General features: G+C 42.9%; 1 protein-coding gene across 2 annotated transcripts in view; it reads right to left on the reverse strand.

The window, feature by feature from the left end:
• Positions 1 to 434: 434 nt before the first annotated feature.
• The window catches only part of LOC124411029 (zinc finger protein ZFPM1), a 115,116-nt gene continuing 95,658 nt past the window's right edge, over positions 435 to 19,892 (reverse strand). For both annotated transcript variants that reach the window (XM_046889862.1, XM_046889860.1), the window contains 7 exons: positions 8,058 to 8,284; positions 7,269 to 7,659; positions 5,719 to 6,139; positions 3,061 to 3,726; positions 2,263 to 2,518; positions 1,874 to 2,107; positions 435 to 1,137 (listed from right to left, as the gene is read on the reverse strand). In XM_046889862.1, coding sequence (XP_046745818.1) covers positions 682 to 1,137; positions 1,874 to 2,107; positions 2,263 to 2,518; positions 3,061 to 3,726; positions 5,719 to 6,139; positions 7,269 to 7,659; positions 8,058 to 8,284 — 2,651 coding nt within the window. In that variant the 3' untranslated portion in view covers positions 435 to 681. The remainder of the gene's footprint in view (positions 1,138 to 1,873; positions 2,108 to 2,262; positions 2,519 to 3,060; positions 3,727 to 5,718; positions 6,140 to 7,268; positions 7,660 to 8,057; positions 8,285 to 19,892) is intronic.

Genomic DNA, 19,892 nt, shown 5'->3' on the forward strand with positions numbered 1-19,892 from the left:
TAAAAGAAAAAGATGAAAAGAAATCGTAGAACTAGAAAAATTGACAATTTGACGTTGGAGACCCGCTCAAAACGAGACTATGTCACCTAAACAACTTTCTATTAAATATTCTGTACTCGATTGAAGACCGCGAGATATCTGCTGAAGATTTTTCTTCGCAAGATGATGTTAAAATGAAATTTTTGGAAGCCTTCAGTTTCAGATTTTGAAAAATAAGTAGAAAAATCTTTCAACAGAAGTCAGATTTTGCCTGAAAAATTCACTCACAAGTTATAACAAAAGCATAACCTGATAAAATCCAAGCCTTCTAAAGAAAGATAATTTGTTTTGGTAAAACGTGTAAAGTCGAGCGATGTTTTTCATCAGGTCATTTTATACCTCTGTCAAATATTAATGAAATATTTTGGAAGCCAGTTTTTTTGTTTTGTTTCAAAAAATTAGACAGAAATATTCGATTGCACGATTTCGCAGAAAAAAAATTTTCACCAAGATAATTGGAATGAAACTGTAGTTGTTCGTTATGAAGCCGATTACGAGAACCGCCACAACGAATTGGGTGTATAAAAAAAACTCTAGTCTTTTGATCGTTTGGAAAACACCGCGATCTTACAACGAGCGACTTTATAACGAACATTTCGTAACATGATGCAACATTTGGCCTTTGCCAAATGATTATAAATTCTAAAGTACGGATGCTTCAGTCCTGCTAGCAGGAGTTGTTGCGGTTTCCTGAACGTGTGGCGTGGACGTCGAGTTGTTATTGTTGTTGCTGGCTTCCCCCGCGTGGCTTGAGCAATAAAATTTCTTGTGTGCTATGAAGGTACTCAGATAGTTAAAGCTGATGTCACATGAGTGACAATACCTTGGTCCAGCCTTAGCGGGGTCAAGACTCTCTTCAGGGGGCGGCGTGTCTTCGCGTTCCTGTTTCACGTTCCCGCCGCTGTTGGGCGTCGACGCTGTCGTCACCGCCGGTTGTGGGCTGCTTTTCCTTACTTCGGCCGTTCCGTTTACCGACTGCTGCTGCTGAACGACCGCTTCAGCCACAGGAATCTCTTCCGGCGTCGTCGCTGGCGCTGGTTCAGGAGTCGTTTGAACCGTCGTTTCGTCCTCCAGGACGCAGGTTATGTAATTTTCTTCCTGTCGGAAGAATTGGAAAATAAAGGATCGTCACAATTTATTTCAGGATACATTTTAAGGTAGATATAAGTCGCGGTGAAATGTAGGGATTTTCAGTTATTATCCGTAATTATTTACAAAGATTTCATATATATCTCTCCTCGCGATTTCGGAGAACATTGGCAGTGCGACATGTACATGACATTTTGATCGATCAAGCTGGATCAAAAACTCTAATGATAAGGTCTAGACGAGTAAATCAAAGTTGGTATGCTATTAAAAATCGAGAAATGTGTACCTGAGACTACATAGTGCACTGAATTATGTTCGATTATCATCAGAATTCGGTATAAGCAAAAAATTCAAATCTACTGGAAGAATTTGCGAATTCAATACGGCGAATCTAATATGCCGAACGAAGGTAAAAAAAACTTGTTAAGTTTATGAAAAGGTATTTTTTTACGTTTCTAATTCGACTAAAAACTTGATGAGAAAGTTGCAAAACAGAAAATAGGGAATAAGGTATATTAGACGAGTGTAGTACGATTTCAATAATATTTAGATGCTGCATTTTTGTCAGATTAGTAATATCGATTTTGCGACGAAGATAAGGAACCTCAACGTGACGAATCGCATACCGTGGATGAGACTTTACAAACTTATACTATCTTGTAAAAATTGGTCTTAGGTATCTTTAAAGAAAATCTGACTTCCAAGGATTCGCAATGACGGAAAGGAATTATTTTGATCTTCGCACCTGCAGGTCGGTCCCCCTCTTCTCGAAGTGCATCCTAATGTGCGTCCTCATACCACGAAGCGTATTTCCCTTATACCGACAAATCGTACATCGGAAGGCTTTGACCCCCTGATGAGCGTCTATGTGCCTCTGCGCAGCTCCAGCGGTAGGACTGACCAATCCGCAAACTGGACATGGCCAACTTCCGGTGGGTCCAGCGGTACACGTGTGGTTTGCACCGGGCTCAATTAATGCCTGAAAAACAAATCACATGAGGTGGTCAAAAAGTGGACAATTTATTTTTTTTGTCGACGCAAGGCCGTCTAGAGATACAATAATTTGATTTATTACACTATATGTATACTGAAAAAATAGTCTATCTGAGAATGATTTTGGCAGTAAGAACCGACCTTGCACTTTGGACATCGAGCCTGATGTTCCAGAGGCTCGGGCCTTTTATTGCAATAGAAGGCTTGATGGGCGGTTAGGTTGTCGAAGGATGCGAATTTTATTCCGCAAGGTGCACATATCAGCTGGTACAAGGGTGGAGACGGCGTTCCCGAAGGAGGTGGACTGCTGATTGGGTTTTCCCTTGCCTGACAATAGTGCTTTTTGTGCGCCACAAAGTTCTCGTGGCGGCAAAACACGATGTTGCACTCCTTACATCTGAAGAAAACAAAAATTCGCACCATTAGGAGTCGTCATTTGAGATATTTTAAAAGGTTTTTATTTTTTAATAACAAAAACTCGTCGATAAACCTTGTTATTTTACGAAAAATTTTGCTTCAAGAAGATCTCGTACGTAATTCAATAAAACTACTCTATATATCAATACTCTATACTTTCATTCGAATAATTTTTTGCGCGAACAGAACTTGTTTAAAAAATTGTAGTCGGGATGATTTCGCGGCATAGTAAAATCGTAGGAACACACTAGACTTTATCATCCTTCTAAAGCTATTTGAAAAAAAAAATCGATTTTCAAACTCGTGTTCATAATCCTCGTATTTGTATGCGAGTCTAATATTTATTCTGCATTTTCACACAAATGGATGAGAGCTTGAGAATTATTACTTCGATGAATATTCAATGCCAAATTATCTCGTAACAAAATGAAGCAAAAGAAAAAAAAAAAAAAAAAAAGAATCGACTCGCCATGCATGCTTCAAAGAAGAAAAACAAATCGACGCATAATAATCGTCCCTCACCTGGAAACACCCTGTTTGACAAGTACCCCAGGAACCGGGGGTGGCGGAAGCTCTGCTAGCCTGAGGGCGAGTTCAGTCGAAGGAACGGGCGCCGGGCTGGTTTGACCAGCAGGCAGCGATCTGGCCCTAGGACTGCTGGACCCCCTGGACCTCGGGCTGCCGGGGGGTGGGGGTAGCGAAGGGGCGGGCGAAACGCGGTTCTCCTTTTCGTCCTGGGGCACAAGGAAGCGTCTGACGCTGAGATCCAGGGGGGCGGCGGCGGCTGCGGCGGCGGCGGAGGGGAGGTTCGACGTGGAGTTCACAGAAGCCGGTGTCGAAGGCTTGTTTGCCGCCCGGAGGACCGTCGGCGCCTCGGTCGTCGACGGCGGGGCCGTTAGGCCCCGCGTCATCGGCTGCAAGGCCCCGTTTGGTAGCAGGAAGCACGCGGTGTCGGGGGTCGGAAGCGCCGGCGCCGTCAGGACGCTCGCCCCCCGGAAGAGCGAATAAGGGACGATCAGGATCGGATTCGTTGGTAACGCGAGGCACGGCTGCGGGGGCGGCGAATCTCCCGGGCTCGAAGAGGCGGGGGGCGACGCCTTCAGTGGCGGCGGCGGGGCGTCTTTGACCACGTGCCTCGTGCTGCAGTAGTGAGTTTTGTGGGCACGGTACGTCTTCAGAGAGCTGAACCTGGGAATATTGAAATCGAAATCAGTGAGGGCCTGCGTTTCTTTCGTTAATACTGTGACAGCAACAAGAAACAACAACACTTATTAGATTCGAATCAGATTTGTTTTTGTTTAAAAGTATGTAAGTTATGTAGAACGAGCTTGATTCATTTTTTCTTCAGTCAGAATCAATCGACAGAATTAGCATTGTTATTACAATAATGTCAAGCGTTTGTTCGACTGCGTGGTTTGCAGTGATACCGATATCGCAAAACGGTTGAACGATTTACTTCAAATTTGTGAACAACATTCTTGGACGGTTCATCCTTCATGCCGTGACCTCACTATTTTCACCAAAATCATGTGTGCTTGAAATTGAAATTTGAGCTTTAGTATAAAATCTACCAATTTTTGTTACTGAATCAACCAGGAGAATAATTAGATCATTAAAAGAAAATGGGATCCTTAACAGAGGATAAGCTGATCAAGAACGCTGTATGATGAAAATACAAGACAATCTTAATACTTTAATTATTTAACTATTAAACAGCAGAAACGTCGTGTAACAGATGGTTTTCATTGAAAGGATAATTAAACTAGTTATTTTCGTGGCACGTGCGCATAAAATAGGGATTTATTGACAAGTGTTAAGTGCGAAACTCACACGAGTGAAGAAATTCCTAATGCTCAAATGCCACAAGTCAAACTTTCTCTACTACCTCCTATCAAAAATGAGAACATCGTGTAGTTTTTATAAGCACTCGTGCTTAAACGTGGATTTTTAAGCATTAGTGCGCATAAAAACTAAAAAGTAGTCGAGATGATGACGGAGGCAGCACAGAAAAGGCTGAAAGTACCTGCAACCGAAACTTATAAAAAAAAGAAGAAAAACGTTTTTCTCATCGCTGCATAGTTATTCATCACTTGAATTTTTTTTTTTAAATACGGCCCTTAAAGCTTTTCTTAATTCTTCTCTTAATTATCACGGACCTTCGGTCCTACCAATTAAAATTATCTCGTGATGTTGTGAATAACTTAAAAAAAAAACAAACTTCAATGACTATTCTACTTGAATATTGGGATTCAATGTGTGCGCGTCGGTATGCAATATGGCACCGCATTTGACTATCATCGCCTGATCGTTTTAGGCAAATTTTATCGATAATCAAGGTACGCTAAATCTTGAGCAAATTACTATGCTTCTATTTTGTACCATTAAATTGATTCATATTGAAAAAAGAGATAAGTTGTAAAGTTTAAATATGACCGTATTCGCGTAGAGTATTTTCTACCGCTAGATAGTGTCTTCCGATATATTGTTTCTTAATAGCTTTGACCATATTAGCGTGTAGATATGGTATCATCTTGATAACGTTTGCGTTTAGTCTGTTACGACACACATATTGTCATGTTTTTTTTTTCATTAGACATTATTAGCATTTTATTGGAACCAGTTTCTTACTGTATCGCGCTGTAGTTCTCATTTTTCGTTAATAAGCAATCGCTAGGATAAATGCGAGGATTTACACTTTTTGCTCAAATTCTAATGAGTTCTAAGAATAAGTAGAATGAAGCCAAACCAATGACCCAAACTTCATTAATTTTCGATAATAATCTCACGTTTACATATAAATACATAATTCAGAAATGGCTTGACCGATTTTGCTGAAAATCGAACCAATTCTACATCAAAAAGAATCGCACCATTTGAAACAAATATCGTAAAAATCTGTTAATTCCTTTTCGAAATATCGTCGAAAAAAAAATGTATCGGGTATGCACATATACAAAAACAAGTTTACATATCCATCCAAAAATAGTCAGAGGTGATTCCCTAGACCAAGAAACGTTGAGACCTAGTAAAAACTGAGCGTTTCATTTTTGTGTCGATTGCAATAGCTTTCCTTACGCGTCTTTTCATCACACAACAAAAAATCGGTTAGTCACCCTGAAGTGGCTTCATTTGTTAGAAGACCGGAAGATCGAAGAGGAGGTAAAAAAAATTGTCACGAACCTGATATCGCAGTTCCTGCAATACCGTTCGGCCTCCTCGTTCAAGATCGATCCGTTAGAGGGACTGCCTGGCGTCGTTGGGCCCGTTCCTGCCATCGACGGTGGGACCGGCGAGGCGGCGTGCATCCTCATGTGCCTGTTGAGCGAGACCTTCTTGTCCGCACTGTATGAACAGTGAGGGCACGCGTATGCCTTTCGGATGTCGAACTTCCCCGATTTCTCGTCGTCCTCGTCGTTCGCGCTCTCTTCGTCGGCGCGAGGCCGGTGCGCACAGTAAAACGTCCGGTGCGCCTCCAGCGTGCTCGCGGAACTGAACCGAATTCCGCAGGGTGGACAGATCAGCGGCGCTGGACGCGAGGGTTCTACTGTTATTGCCTCCTTACCGTCCGTTGGCAGAATAAATAACCTCCCCGATGTTATCGCTGGATTTTAGGAAAAATTCAACTTATTAGGGGTAGGATCGTTTCAAAATCAAAAATTTTTTCAAGTTTATTTTTCTGAACGTGAGTTGCCGATGAAATTTAAAAAATTTCATTAAGAATATTGAAATTCTTAAATGAAATTAACTACCGAGTTTTATTTACTGGAATACTGATTGGAAAAAATTCAGAAGATTTATCGTCTCTTTATCTCTTTTGGCAGAACGTATAACCTAAGATCGTTTCAAAATCACTCATATTTTCAAACCTTTTTTTTTTTTTTGAGGGGTCTATTATTGTCGAAAACTCCGAACAATTTCATCGTGAAAATTTAAACTCCAAAATGATGATTCTTTATCAGTCTAGATTTGACAAGCTCATTACAATTATTAAACTAAACTTTGAAGTGAATATCGTGACTATCATTACAGTTTCTACTTAAATATAATTTATTCTAATTAGTTTCTGAATGAAGATGCTATAGCACTGAGAAAAATTTCATTTTTTGTGGTTGAAAAATTACCAAAAATACGTATGGTTACAATAACGCTTGAACAATCATTAAAATTGCACAAAAAAAGCAGTACAAGTAACTATTCAGTGCGGTTATAGTAGTCAATAATATTTCCTATCTATAGCAACGTTAAATCTGTTTTCTAAATTTAGTCATTTTTTCGAGCCAAACGAGACCTTAACATCAATTTAATTGTTGTGCCCACATCAAATTGTCTCAATAGATAGCAAAGAACACAGTACAAGTGACCATAATAAAAAAAAGGATAAACGCAATAACACATGCTAGTTTCACCCACAAGAACATAATATTTCTTAACCAATCCAACTTGAAAAGGTCTCTCATATCGAGAAATGAAAAATCTAAGTTTATCAATTTACTTTGGAGGTGTTTTCATCTCCTTCAAGTGTTTAATGGCAGATAAAAAAAAAAAACGTGTCGTTTAATTTTGCGTCTTCTATAACGTATTACAAAAGAAATGAAATCGGAGAGATCGACCTTCAAGGGATACCTTCCTCGTTAGTAATGACAACTATAAATTTTTCTCAGTGTAATTTGGAGGTCGAACTATCAGTGTTATCACTATTATCACCCCATTATCCGAGAATATATACGAACCTTTTTGAAGCGCAGCAGGAAGGGGTGGAGTAAGGTTAGCGGTCGACTTGTTATCCGGTTGGATAGTTAAAGCGGCGACAGTTGCGGGTCGAAGGGCAGGATCAGTCGCCAGACTAGCATTCAGTCTCAATTTAGGAGTAACTTCATCGTCGAGCTTCATCTTCTTAGCTTGGACCGGAGATTCATCGAGTCGTCGAAGGTCGCCGAGGGCTCTGCGCGCCTCTTTTCTCTTCGACGACGACGGTGGTGAGCATCTTCGTGTCTCGTTCGAGCTCTTGATCGTCTCGACCACGTCATCGTCTGCGTCCTCCTTTCCTCGATGATTTTTTGGGCTCAGGTCACGGGTCGTTCGTAGTGCAGCCTCCCGCTCTTGTAGCTTTTTAGCACATGCCTGGTGGGGAAATTGTTTTTTTTTTCTTTCAGTGTGCTTCTAACTTCGTAAATAAATTCGGTATAGAAAAAATGTCCACTTTTTTGTAAACCGTTGTGAAAAGTCCGTCTATCAATTTTACCACAGATTTTATAACCGAACCGTTCTGGAAACCGTTTTGTAGTTCTTTTCAAGTGAACGTTGACGTGTTCCATCAATTTTCAGTGAATTATTTGTCACATTTCAATTGACCTGATAAAGTTAATTTACTGTGGACAACATAACAGTGCTACGACAAGCTAGCAGGGTTCTAAAAAAATTCGTCGGGGTCACTGAAAGAGCAAGTTGGTGACCAAGTTGACAGAGAATTCATTCATTATATAGACAGTATCTGCTCATTTGTTTAAAAGTGTTCATACCTCGATTTCCTCAGCCCTGTTGCCGAGCCGCTTGCGCACATCTTCGGGAAGAACGGTCTGTAACCTCGGTCGAATTTCTTCGGCTGAATTCAACCGTGGAGGTGGTGGGAGACTGGACTCGTCCTCCCCAGGATGCGCCGCAGGACTAGACACCCCCGATCCACCACCGTCGATGCCACTGCTTACCGAAGGGGTTTTCTCTGAATCGCTCCACTCTTCATCTTCCCCTGTAGGAATAGAAAACGATGTTACTTATTAAGATGTAAAACAAAAGGATCAGGTAAAATGTTACTCTTCTATTAGGCTTCGGGGAAACCCGTCTTAAGGAAATTATTACTGTTCAGAAAGTGGAGTTCACTTGCAGAACACAAAAGTAAAGAAAGACCAACGAAATAATTACTCAGAAAAGAAGGTATCTAAAGGTATTTTTCAACGTTTATCGACATACTTCAACGCTTATGATAAACAATAGAAAATTTGACTCTGGCAAATGTATTTCATGAGTTTTCTCCAGCCCTGTTACCGAATTACATTCTCCAAATTACATAGAACTGTTCGTAACTCGTCAGATGGATTGAAGTGACACGTGTTTCGAAGTGACTTCTGAAATTCAACGAAAACCTGGAATAACTGAGCAAGCTGACTCTTGTCTTGGAGATTAAAAAGAGTACGAGCCAATGCATAAAAAGTTTGGATTGTAGAGAATCACGACATCAGTGAACAATCATTAAAAGCCACAATGAATTAATATAAGCAGTGCATAAAAATCTAGTCAGACTGCCTCTGGCAGAAGTAGTAGTTTGGATGAGTATCGCCAGTGGACGTCGAGGAATCCAAGCGGACATCTTTTCAGCGGTAATTTTCACTTGGAAAGGAATGAGCAGTCATCGCCAGTGCACCAGATCTCCGATGGTAATTCTTTTCAATTGCGGTTGCATGCAGCGAAGGTAACGAAAGCGGCCAAGCGCTCGCCCTGCAGTCGCAGAGGTGGGAGTTCCCCGGGGCTCTTAGACCCCGGCGCAGGTCGAGGTGGCCCGGAATATATCTCCGAGGGGGAAACACAGCCGCTATTAACATATCGTCGACCCGATAAACCTTTCTGGGAAGCGATACCATGCGCCCGACCCCAGGTTGTAGGGTTGGGGTTCGATCATCGCGTGTGTGTCTCTGTGTGGCTGAACACTGATGCACTTTTCCCACTCTCGAAACACTGGCAGGGCGTTCGCGAAGTTCACTCAAGAGGTAGGCTCTCAACTGGCAGCTGAGGGTGAAAATTCAGAATTTTATTGTAATAGGTCCGATAGCCATCACGTCGAATGTCAAATCAGTTCAAATTGTCGAAATCCCTTCGAAAAGGTTAAAGCTCCGAACGGAACTAGTCTTCATGGTATGACCGAAAGTTGGTAACGATCTAAGGTTTCGTCCATTTGGAGTATCGAGTATTGGACATAATGTATTTCGAAATACTTGAAAATTTCTGATTTTACCATTCCGGACATACTATATTCACTAATGTCACTATCCGAACAAATGACATTCGATGTGACGGTCAGTCTGAGGTTTGGCAACTCAGAACTCTGTGACATCAGGATTCCTTTTGGGGCTTCAATGCGTCCTTCCACCTCTGTCTTGGTCTCGATGCATACTCTCATCATTAGATCCAATCGAGTTTTGTCGCTGCTCCAGTGTGTCTAATGCAAATGGGTAGGACACGCAAGAGAAGAAGGAACGAGGAGGACCGCGTGACCTCGCCTCGCCCTCTCTCGCTTCTTCGCCACCTTCTGCCCACTCCTGTACTGTTCGAAGTAAGTCCTCAACCGGTGGATAAGCTCCTGTAGAAGCGCGACGAATGAATGCGCGCGCTGCGGCGTGATGTGTTGCTCTCGCTGCTCGTCCTCTACAACCAGCTTCTCGCTCCGAGGAGCACAGCCCAGCACTTGTGCCAAAGCTTTTCTACACGCTCACTCGAGATATGCTAATGCGGTGTCCTGATCGTGACAGTGGCCCTGCTAAGTGAGAGCTCAAGCCGTATCCTGCTGCACTGCCTGTTCCCGCCGCTTCTTCTCAGCGTGGTGTTCTGATCATAGGTGCCTTGGAAATAATTGTCTCTTCTCGGTAATAAACTCGCTCGCCGATTAACGCCTCTTCCGAGTAATCAAACTGATCGGAACCTTCCGCTTGCACCGTACAGAAGCTGTATTAAGCAGCTTGCTGGGCACCCAGACTCTTCTTCAGGTTATAGTCACGTGGTTTTCGGTATTCTGAATTTATTGCATCTCAGCCGACTCGGCAAAGAAGACAAGGAACATCTGATGGCATCCAGGAAAAACTAAACTAAGCAGAAGAGACGAGATGTCTCGATCCGGAAAGCTGGAACGAATGGATCAGGTATCCCAACTTCGAGGAAGAAATAAGAAGAAAGGTTCCATCAACCATCAAGACTCGCAGCAGAGAATTATGACTCTACCACTCATCCCAGTTGGATTTTGACGGCGTTTTCTTATCAATCAGTTTACCTCTTTTTGACATTTAACCAAAACCTTGTCACATTTGACTGTTGCATCCCGTTGCCTCAAGAAACGTTTGTCGTGGCGAATTACTAGGTCATTTTTCCGCTCAAGAACCTACCATGGTGACGACGATTTTACGGCTTGCTCGTAAAGAACATCGAAGAATGTCAAAAGCCGGGGCTTGGCCGAGTCGCCTCATGCAGTGTCGTTAACCCTGATTCGTCGTCCATCGAGTCAGTTCGACGGCTAATCATTGGTTATCGGGTTTTCGTCTATGCAGCGTCTGGTCGTCCAGCTGTACTTCGTCTACTATCTTCTAACTCGCAGGTCTCTGACAGATTACCCGGCGTTCCTTCTTAATTTATCAATAATTGGTGTGTTTGTAGCCGCATGGGATCAGCCGGTGAGTCAACCGGTATTTCTGGTGACGACGCCGCCAAGACACGACTTGGTACCCAGGTGCGATCAGAACAGACTGACACGACTGTCTTTATCCCGCTTCCCAAATGCCCGATTGTTCATGCTCTGTTTCCATCTTGGAACGACCCGAACTGTGAGTAGAAAACTATGAAACCGTTTACGAAGAGAGACAGTAATGTCTTTTTTTCTATCAATTTTACTATTGATTGCAAATTGGTTGCAGGTATGATGATTTCCGATTGATTTTTCTCCAGTAATTGGCGTAGAGAGCCATTCGCAACTTTTAGAAGTGAACGGCACCTCCAATCCCACGATTAAGATTACCGTCGGATCAAAATACTTTTTAGTCTTTGGCTTCCTGTAAGGGATACTAAAGATCTGATGAATTATTGGATTCCTTTGACGATGTAATTGTCAAACGGATTTAGATTTGATACCAGATTTACGGTGAACAGCAACAGAGTTCCAATTCCGCACTTCTGCGAGTTGGTGAAGAGCAGTTCATTCGAGTCGCTGATTGGGGTTTATCTCTAGGCGTGAATAGCGTGGTCCAGAGCGAATGGAGAGGTTGCACCAGGCTGGGTTCGCCGTATCTTCCGAGGCATCTGTCACGCGGCTCACACCGGAGGAACGAAGGAACGAACGCACGAGCTCTTAAAAACTCCATCTTTGCCACGGACGGCGTTGAATATGCAGAAGCAAGATGGTTTATACGTGTTGTCGATTAAGCCTGAGACGAAGCAGTCATTAAGCGATAGCCTGGCACGACGATGGCGACTACGTGTAACCAATCGAGGTCGTTCAAGCAGGTCGCGCGTCGTCCTCGAATATCTTCTTCTTCTTCTTCTTCGGTTTAAGAAGGAGGGAACAAAGCGAGGACAACGAGGACGATCTGTAACCGCGAAGAGGCGAGGAGAGGAGAGAAAAGAGTGAACGGACCCTGCAGATGAGCGCTGACTGCGAGCAGCGCGACTCGTTCGCATCCGTTCGTCTAGCGATCTAATCGGGAATTCCCGCGCCGTGTGCCTAATTAAAGATCAATATCTGACCGATATTATTGCACCCCCCGCCCTGTAGCAGGTTATTAAATTCCGGTATCTCGTGATCTGCTGCCCAGACTGGGGCCCGGTCCTCTATATCTGATCCCGCCGGGCCCCGAGATCTCCCTCACCTAACAGCGTCCCCTTTTCCCCTCTCTTCTCAGCTCTTTCACTCCCCCACTGTCACGAGGACGACGTCCTTGAAAGGATTCGCCCTCTTGTACCACCGGCTAGTTTAGAACCAGTGAAACGCTTCGCGCTCTCGATGAGAGATTCTACCTTGAAACTACGACTGTTTCGTCGTATGGTTGGATCCGCGTACTGTGAAAATCACCATTTTCACCGACAGTATTATATATATATATAGAGGAGACTTTTATACCTCAGAATATTGTTTAGATTTTTTTTTTATGAAATGGAAAGTTCACAATATTTTGACATTAAATTGGTATCATCTCAAAAAGCAGTCTTATTTATTACAAAACGCATTTGCATACATTTGCTCAAACGATGTCGATTTTTTAGTGAGGAAATTTTCTTTTTTAAATTTGCACCAATGTACAACACTCTCTGTAAATTTTATTTAGAATTATGAAATGATTTTGTGTTTTAAATAGTTGAATCTTTGAAAATGTATCGATTATTCGCGACGAATATCTGTGCTGCATGATTTGAAAAATCGTTACACTATATTACTATTTCCTGAATCCGTCGGAGTTCTTTTTTCCTTATTCTGTATGGGAACACTGTTCAAAGGTATGACACGATTTTCCCGTTTCTCAAAGTGTGTGAACGTAAAGATTATCCAAAGCAAGCGACACAAGTCTTATTTCAAATATACTCGAATATTCTACCAATACCGTATGTGACTTTTTAGTATACTATTTTTCCCGTGATGCGAGAGTAAGAATGGGATGAAAGAAGGAGAGGAGGAAGAAGGATGAAAATAAGAAGAGCACGACTCGTTAATATAATTATTCATGTGTGATCAAGGTGTCGAGACACCGGAGTGTCGGTATCTAATTGAAAAACGTTCCTGTGTCGAGGGGAGACTGTCGGAGGAGGAGTTTCTGACACGGAATGTGTCTCCCTATCACGCTCCTTCTTCCACTCGCCATCGCTCCACCTACACACCATTCGGATAATCCATTCGCGGTGGCGACAATACAGGAGGGGAATTGAAATTGTGTCGGAATCTATGATGTCGAATTTTAGAATGTTTGTAAGCAGTGAAAATTGTTTTTTTTTTTTTTAACCTTGAGATAGATTTTATAACGCTTCAGATATTTCAAACATAGTTTCACTTCATTTCATGATTTCGTGGAATATCGAAAATTTGAAAATATTTCAGAACAGATTTAATCGATTCCTGAACACATTTGATTTTATAATGACTAAAGCTAGTTCGAATTCAGCAAGATGAATTAGAGTTGGGCTAACTCACGTGATCAGAAATGACTGATACGTCACTTTACATTAGAATTCCAGAGAACCAATGACACAATAACGAAGAGTTGGATTAAGACCGTCTGGATTTTGCATGGTCCTCGAGAATTCGAAAGAAGTGGCTCATCGGAACCGGCAGACTTTATGTGGGATGTAAAAACCGCCACTCTATAAATTCATACCATGCAAGCGGCGCTGCAATCACGACTTATGTCGTTCTTCTACGTCCGAGTTGAGAGCACGAAGTCACGGAATGGCCATAACCCGCATACTGTGTACACACCGTGCGAGACTCACCCCGTTAATACCATCCTCAGCCTCCGGGTGCGAATCGACGAAGAGATTGAACGCATGGTCTAGCCGTAAACAGCTTGTGCATGCTAGTTTGGCAGGACGCGGTTTTTGAATAAAAATGAATAGGTCGATTTACCACTTTTTCACATCTTTGAGAAGCCAGGTGAGAAGACTGACCTCAGAAGACTTCAAAAGAGTAAAAAATACTTGGCACGTTTTCGAGTCACTTCTACATCAACATTTCCGTCAATGAAATTGTCAAGTGTGATCGAGTTTAATCACTTAATTTTAAAAACTATCGGTGATATTTACTCCAAGGGTGAACTCAAAAGACTTAAAAAGCCTAGAAAATACTTGGCATGGCTTCGACTCAGTTAAGTATAAGAAAAGAAAATACTTTCGGAGATTTTGGTGACTGAATTGATTACTCGAATTGATTAGTGATTCTCAAGGTATTATAACGAGCGTGTCGAGGGCTGTAAAGATGAGAAATATGAGGTGGCAACGCGATCTGAGCTGAGCTGAGTCGAGCTTTATCTCTAGACAGCTATTCCTACCCTGCGCAGTCCTGCAGGCCTTCCACCAACCCATTCGCGTAACATTTTATCTGTTATAAAAACTTTGACTTTAACCACGAGGGATGATAATCGTATACCGTTATCGATACTGTCTACAATCTCCCCTTTTCCGTCTACTTCGTTTCTTATACACACGTTTATTATTGTTATCATTCCAACGTTATCTCGAAAAAAAAAAAAAAAAAAAAAAATGTTAAACGTCACTTGCTTCTTCGAAACTTCGAAACCACATTGAAAAGGCGGAGTAAAAGAAGAGGAAAAAGAAAAGAAAAAGATGCCGCCTTGTGGTGGAAGGTGCATCTTTCGGGATGACGATACTACGTCATAGCGTGTCATCAGTGGATATTAGTTCGGATTTCAATGATCCTATACCTACTCTGAGCCAGTGCATGTCGAATTCGATGGGTGGGCGCGGGTGGCACTGCCTCGCGATGATCGAGGGTGAAGGATCGAGGCAGCCGATTGTCTGAGGGAGTGAGTGCGCGTAGTGGCGCTGCAGCGGCGACTTGAGCAAACTGTCCATTAGACCAACGAATGGCCGCGATTGCAAGAGAGGATAATGCCACAGTGGGTATAAGTCTCGGGCGTCGACGGGGTACAAAGCATAAGCAATAACGGTACGATATCCCTGCCTATCGGGAATAATTACTTTGAGGCTTCTCCCTATCGCGAGGCGAGAAAAGAAGAAGAAGAAGAAGAAGAAGAAGAGGAAGAGGAATAAAGAGGGTATGGGTACAAGTGAGTATAAGTGACTTCACCATTCCCCCTGCGTTCACGTTCCCGGAATCAGTATTTACTGTGACGCGATGAGATAACCCGATCCGGGACCACGAATTATGGTTTCAATATGACGACAGCGATGCTTCTTCCTTTCGGAACCCCTCCTCCCCAACTCTTCGCTGCAAAACCTCAAAGATAGATTATTCAGCTTCGTACATTCAAAGGCTGGAGAATTTCCGGTTCTGAAGAAGGAATCTAAATGACGTCAATGTTTAATCTCTGTCAGTGAATACGGCTGTAAAGAATCCGATCTCTGTTGTAAAATCAGAATAACGCGGAGTCGCTCCATGACGTCACATAGAGGTTCGGTACGTGTTGAAGATCAAGAATCGAATTTATTCACAGTGTCTTCAAATCGTAAGAAAAAAATTAATTATGGATATCTATAACTTACAGTATCTCGATATCGATCTAACACTATCCGATGTCGAATTTCTGAATTGACTACAAAAGTTCTTCTACACAGTATAAGAAAAAAGAAAAGTCCAGCGTGGATTTCTGTAGACTATAGTTTGAAGTCAATCGAACACTTTCCGATGTCAATTCAGCACTATTTGATGTTTAACTTCCAAATTGACTAAAAATAATAACTTCTATCATGGGTTGGGTTCTATGCGCTGATGTGTAAATAAATGAGCACGGAAGTCCGATAAGAAGAAAGAGAGTAAAGACAAGAGAATGATTGTGTAAAGCTCGACTCCATCTGGAGAAGATCTCTGTCTTTCCACGAAAGATGTTTTCGTAGTTTGAACCACCTCGTCAGTGGATGATGATGATGATGACGATGTGGCGATGGTTGTCCTGAGTTTCTAGCTGGCATGGCAACGTGCGTCTGGACGGTGGTTGCGGCACAAGTAGGTACCCGAGGAGGACACAGCGAGCACATTATGCCGGCGAACTGATACCGCAGCTTATCTGGTGCCAGCCTGCGTCCGCAGACGAAAGGGCTATCCGGACTCCTTCGGGTGCCCAGACACTCGTGCACTCCCTCACAGTATCGGAATCTGAACGCCTTTCTTTCTGCATATTCTTATGCCGGACTAATCTCGGCGCTGCCGACGGCCCTTGATAACTGATAACCAAGTCCATATCCGTTTACCCATTACCCATACTTGAAAGATGTTGAGGGTGTAATATTCCGCGTTTTGGATGTTCAATTTTAGTAGTTATTCACATAAATTTGAACAGTTTCAATTCAAATCGCTGCAGTGACACCAGTTAAATGTTGAATTATAATCTATCTGAGGTTTCAATCCATCAAGCTTGATTGGATTGAAAGTTTTTGTTTATTCTCAGCTGTGACATCGGAATCTAAGGAATGCTGGACTGTAAGGTAAATAGGACCATTTTGTAGGACAGCGTAGGGTAGGAAATGTAGTTTTTATACAGGGCACAGCGGTCTAATTAACCCCATGGTCCAACCCCATATCCTAATTTTCTCTAATAAATAAATACAAATCAGTGGAATATTCAGCTACAAGTTGACCATTTCATACTGTTGGATGGCTTACCAAGTTTCATTTACTCTTCAAGACTTTATTGTTCGATTTATCGTTAAAGCTTAAATGATCGAAATGTCAGGTACAAGTCGAACGGCAATCAATTATTTGAATATTCTTGAAAATGACCGGGAATCGATTGAGATACCTAAAATCCGTGGACATCATTATAGATATTTTAAAGACCTACGATGAATGCCTAATGGTTTCAATCTATCAACATCGATTTCCAATCATTTTCATTGATATTTATGGATTGTCTTATATGACACAATTATCTGTTTTTCCCACTGTACGAAATAATTTCTATTGATGTACGATTTAACCTTGATTTCCAATGATTTCCAGCGGTTTGTATGACCAGCAGTTATAACTTGTGATAACATCAAATCCGAAAATCACTGGAAATTACATAGGCGGTTAAAAAATCATTAGAAATCAGGGGTACTGGAAATCCATGAAAATAACTCTGCACGATAAAAATTGATAGAAATCACTGTCGAAATCTGTGTTAATGAATTGAAACCAGCCATTACATTTCCTACGAATAGCCCCTCGAATTCGATTCATTTTTTCAACACCTCCGTTTCCCACCTCCACCATCACCCTAAATAATTCCGTTAGTCATTTACTAGTGAGTTTTGGCGAGTAGGGAGAGAGAGAAAAAGAGAAAGAGAGAGAGAGAGAGAGAGGGAGTGAGTTGGCGGGCACCGGCGACGGACGGGATCGGGAGAATACGAAGAGAGGCAGCGAGAGAGCCGAGCCAGGGAACCTGGCCGGCTCGCTATCGGCCTGGAAAGCCTTATCAGCTGCATGCAGTGCCCTCCCCCTCCCCCTCCCCGGCCCCTTCGCCGCCGCCCCCATCTCCTCCTCGTCCTCCTATTCCCTCTTCATCCCGGGACAGCCTTTCCAGCTCTCGCCTTCCCGCGCTCCGGCGAACCAACCGCCGTCTCTCCCCACCTCTTCTCCTCCTCCTCCTTGTCCTCCTCCTCTTCCTCGGAGATGTTACCGCTATCTCCACTCGAGATGGCTGTATAGTGAATCTCCCGATAACGCCTCAACTTAAATAATATTGGACTATAAGCTTGGCTCCGCTCGAGGGATTAAACACACCACCGCGAAACACCGCAAGAGTCGGTTCGCTTTGTGGCTCATGTCTATAAGATGATCGATATATTATACCCTTATTTTACAACGAATTATATGATAAAATTTTATTCCAGAGATATGATTCTGTCGGGGCTCTTATGCTTGCCTCCATCAGGATCAAAATCACTATTTTTAACTCTAGAGAGACTTGAAATTAGTTGAAGTTACTAAATATGAGTAGATAATTTCTTTCGTTATATAGTTTAGGGTATTTTAAACAGTTGGGGAATGACGATTTAACGATTTTATTACTAACGTGCATCGTTACAATAATATTAGAAATTTCAACTTCATGAAATAAAATTTTTCTTTCTACACGATAGACTTTAATTATCTCACGTAATGTGGTTGCTAGATCTGTGAAAAATGAATTCTATCTGCATATTTACTTCTGTTGTTGCCATACTGAAGAATTTAAACTTCAATCTTTGAATATAATGCAACTTATCAAAATGAAAGTCCAAGGTACCTGACCTGGTATTTGTGATTTTACGTAATTACCGATGAATAACGCCTCAATAATTGCCACGATTTCAAATTGTTGAAAGCACCGGTAATCCACATGGAGTTGCTTGAATATGGTCATCGTGCAAATTTCAGAACACTGACACTGTCCGCACGCTCTTTAATCTCAGTCTTGCTCTCAGAGATCAGAAATCATGCCACAACTTCTTTTTGTTTATTTAAAATACTGGGTATAACTGGACACTACAGGAATACCGGTATATGTATAAAGTTTCACCGTACCCTACGGAGGATAACGAATTAAGAGAGACGTATCGATGTGATGACCATCGGATCACGTGTAGGCCGTTGAGGCACGTCCATGTTCTTGCCCCGATAGCATCGATGACATTGTTATTATACCGAGGGTATACCAAGAAGGCCGAAGAATCGGTGGAACAGTCGAATTTGAACGGTTAAATTTCAATATCGAGCATCCCGTTGAGCCTGAGAGCGAGGATGCAGGTTGAGCTCGGGTGCCAGTCCGGGTCCCGCAGAGGGTTCTCTGTGGCGAGCCTGGATCCGGCCGATAACGGCTGACAGGCTATCTTAACACTAGCAGGCTTTATTATGAACTCGGCATGCTATATCCAGTAGCAGGTTGGACATGATCCCAAAAACTGTGGCCATCGCTGCGTGCGGGAGCCATAGCGCGGAATTTCCCTGCCGGAAAAGAAGGTCATGTGGAGGTGAGTCACGGTAACGAAACGCGAGCTCCGCAGGAATGGGGATGAAGAGGAGAGGGGGAAAGAGAAGGGGGGAGAATCAGATACGAACTCCCGCACGACGGAGGAGGTGTTACGGTTGTGTGAGGTGGACCTCTTTATCGTGATCCCGTCCACCAGTTCAGCGCTCCTCATTAGCCTGCTCGGTCATCAATCACCGCTCCACGAACGAACGTCTTCGGACCGCCACCTTCTTCTCCTCCGCAGGTTCTGAACCCTGCAGCTTATACGGCGACACCAACACCAGTTCCACTCTGGGACTACTATACAGTGTCCCAATATTTGGACCGCTTGCGGTCTTGTCTCTGGAGCGATCGGGCCCGCCTCTGCCGCCGCCGCCAGTTATTCCGCCGCTCGAAAGCTCGGGTCAAACCCGTTCGCGACGACTGTTGCCTGGTTCCACCAGGTCCCACTGCGAAAGATCGATCGAGGATACCAAACGATCGGATTGCCGGACAGCACTCGAATTCGAGGTTACACTTCGATGACCATCGGACAATATTGCAGGTATAAAACAGGTGTGGAGCTTCAGGAATTGTTCGAAACATTCACGGTCGTTCGACTGCAATTGGGGTTTCAAGTCATCAAGTGTCGATTGGTCTTCCTTAGGTATCACAGACTCCAATGTTTGATAAGCAGCAGTTTTCTTCAGAGCTTGGATGATTTGCGAGAGGTCTCATTAGGGCCTCACGGATTTTCTGAGGTTCTGCGTAGAATACCATTCTTATATTTTACTGCAACTGGGCTTAGTAGTGGATGCCACCATATCGTATCCTGATCAGTTCTTCACCAAGTATCAGTTGGTCTTCCTCAGGAATTACGGACAACGATGCTTGATACGGAGCATTCTTCGGAGTACTTACAGGCTTAGATAATCTGCAGGGGGTCTC

This window comes from Diprion similis, chromosome 10 (assembly GCF_021155765.1).
Source record: "Diprion similis isolate iyDipSimi1 chromosome 10, iyDipSimi1.1, whole genome shotgun sequence".
NCBI lineage: Eukaryota > Metazoa > Arthropoda > Insecta > Hymenoptera > Diprionidae > Diprion > Diprion similis.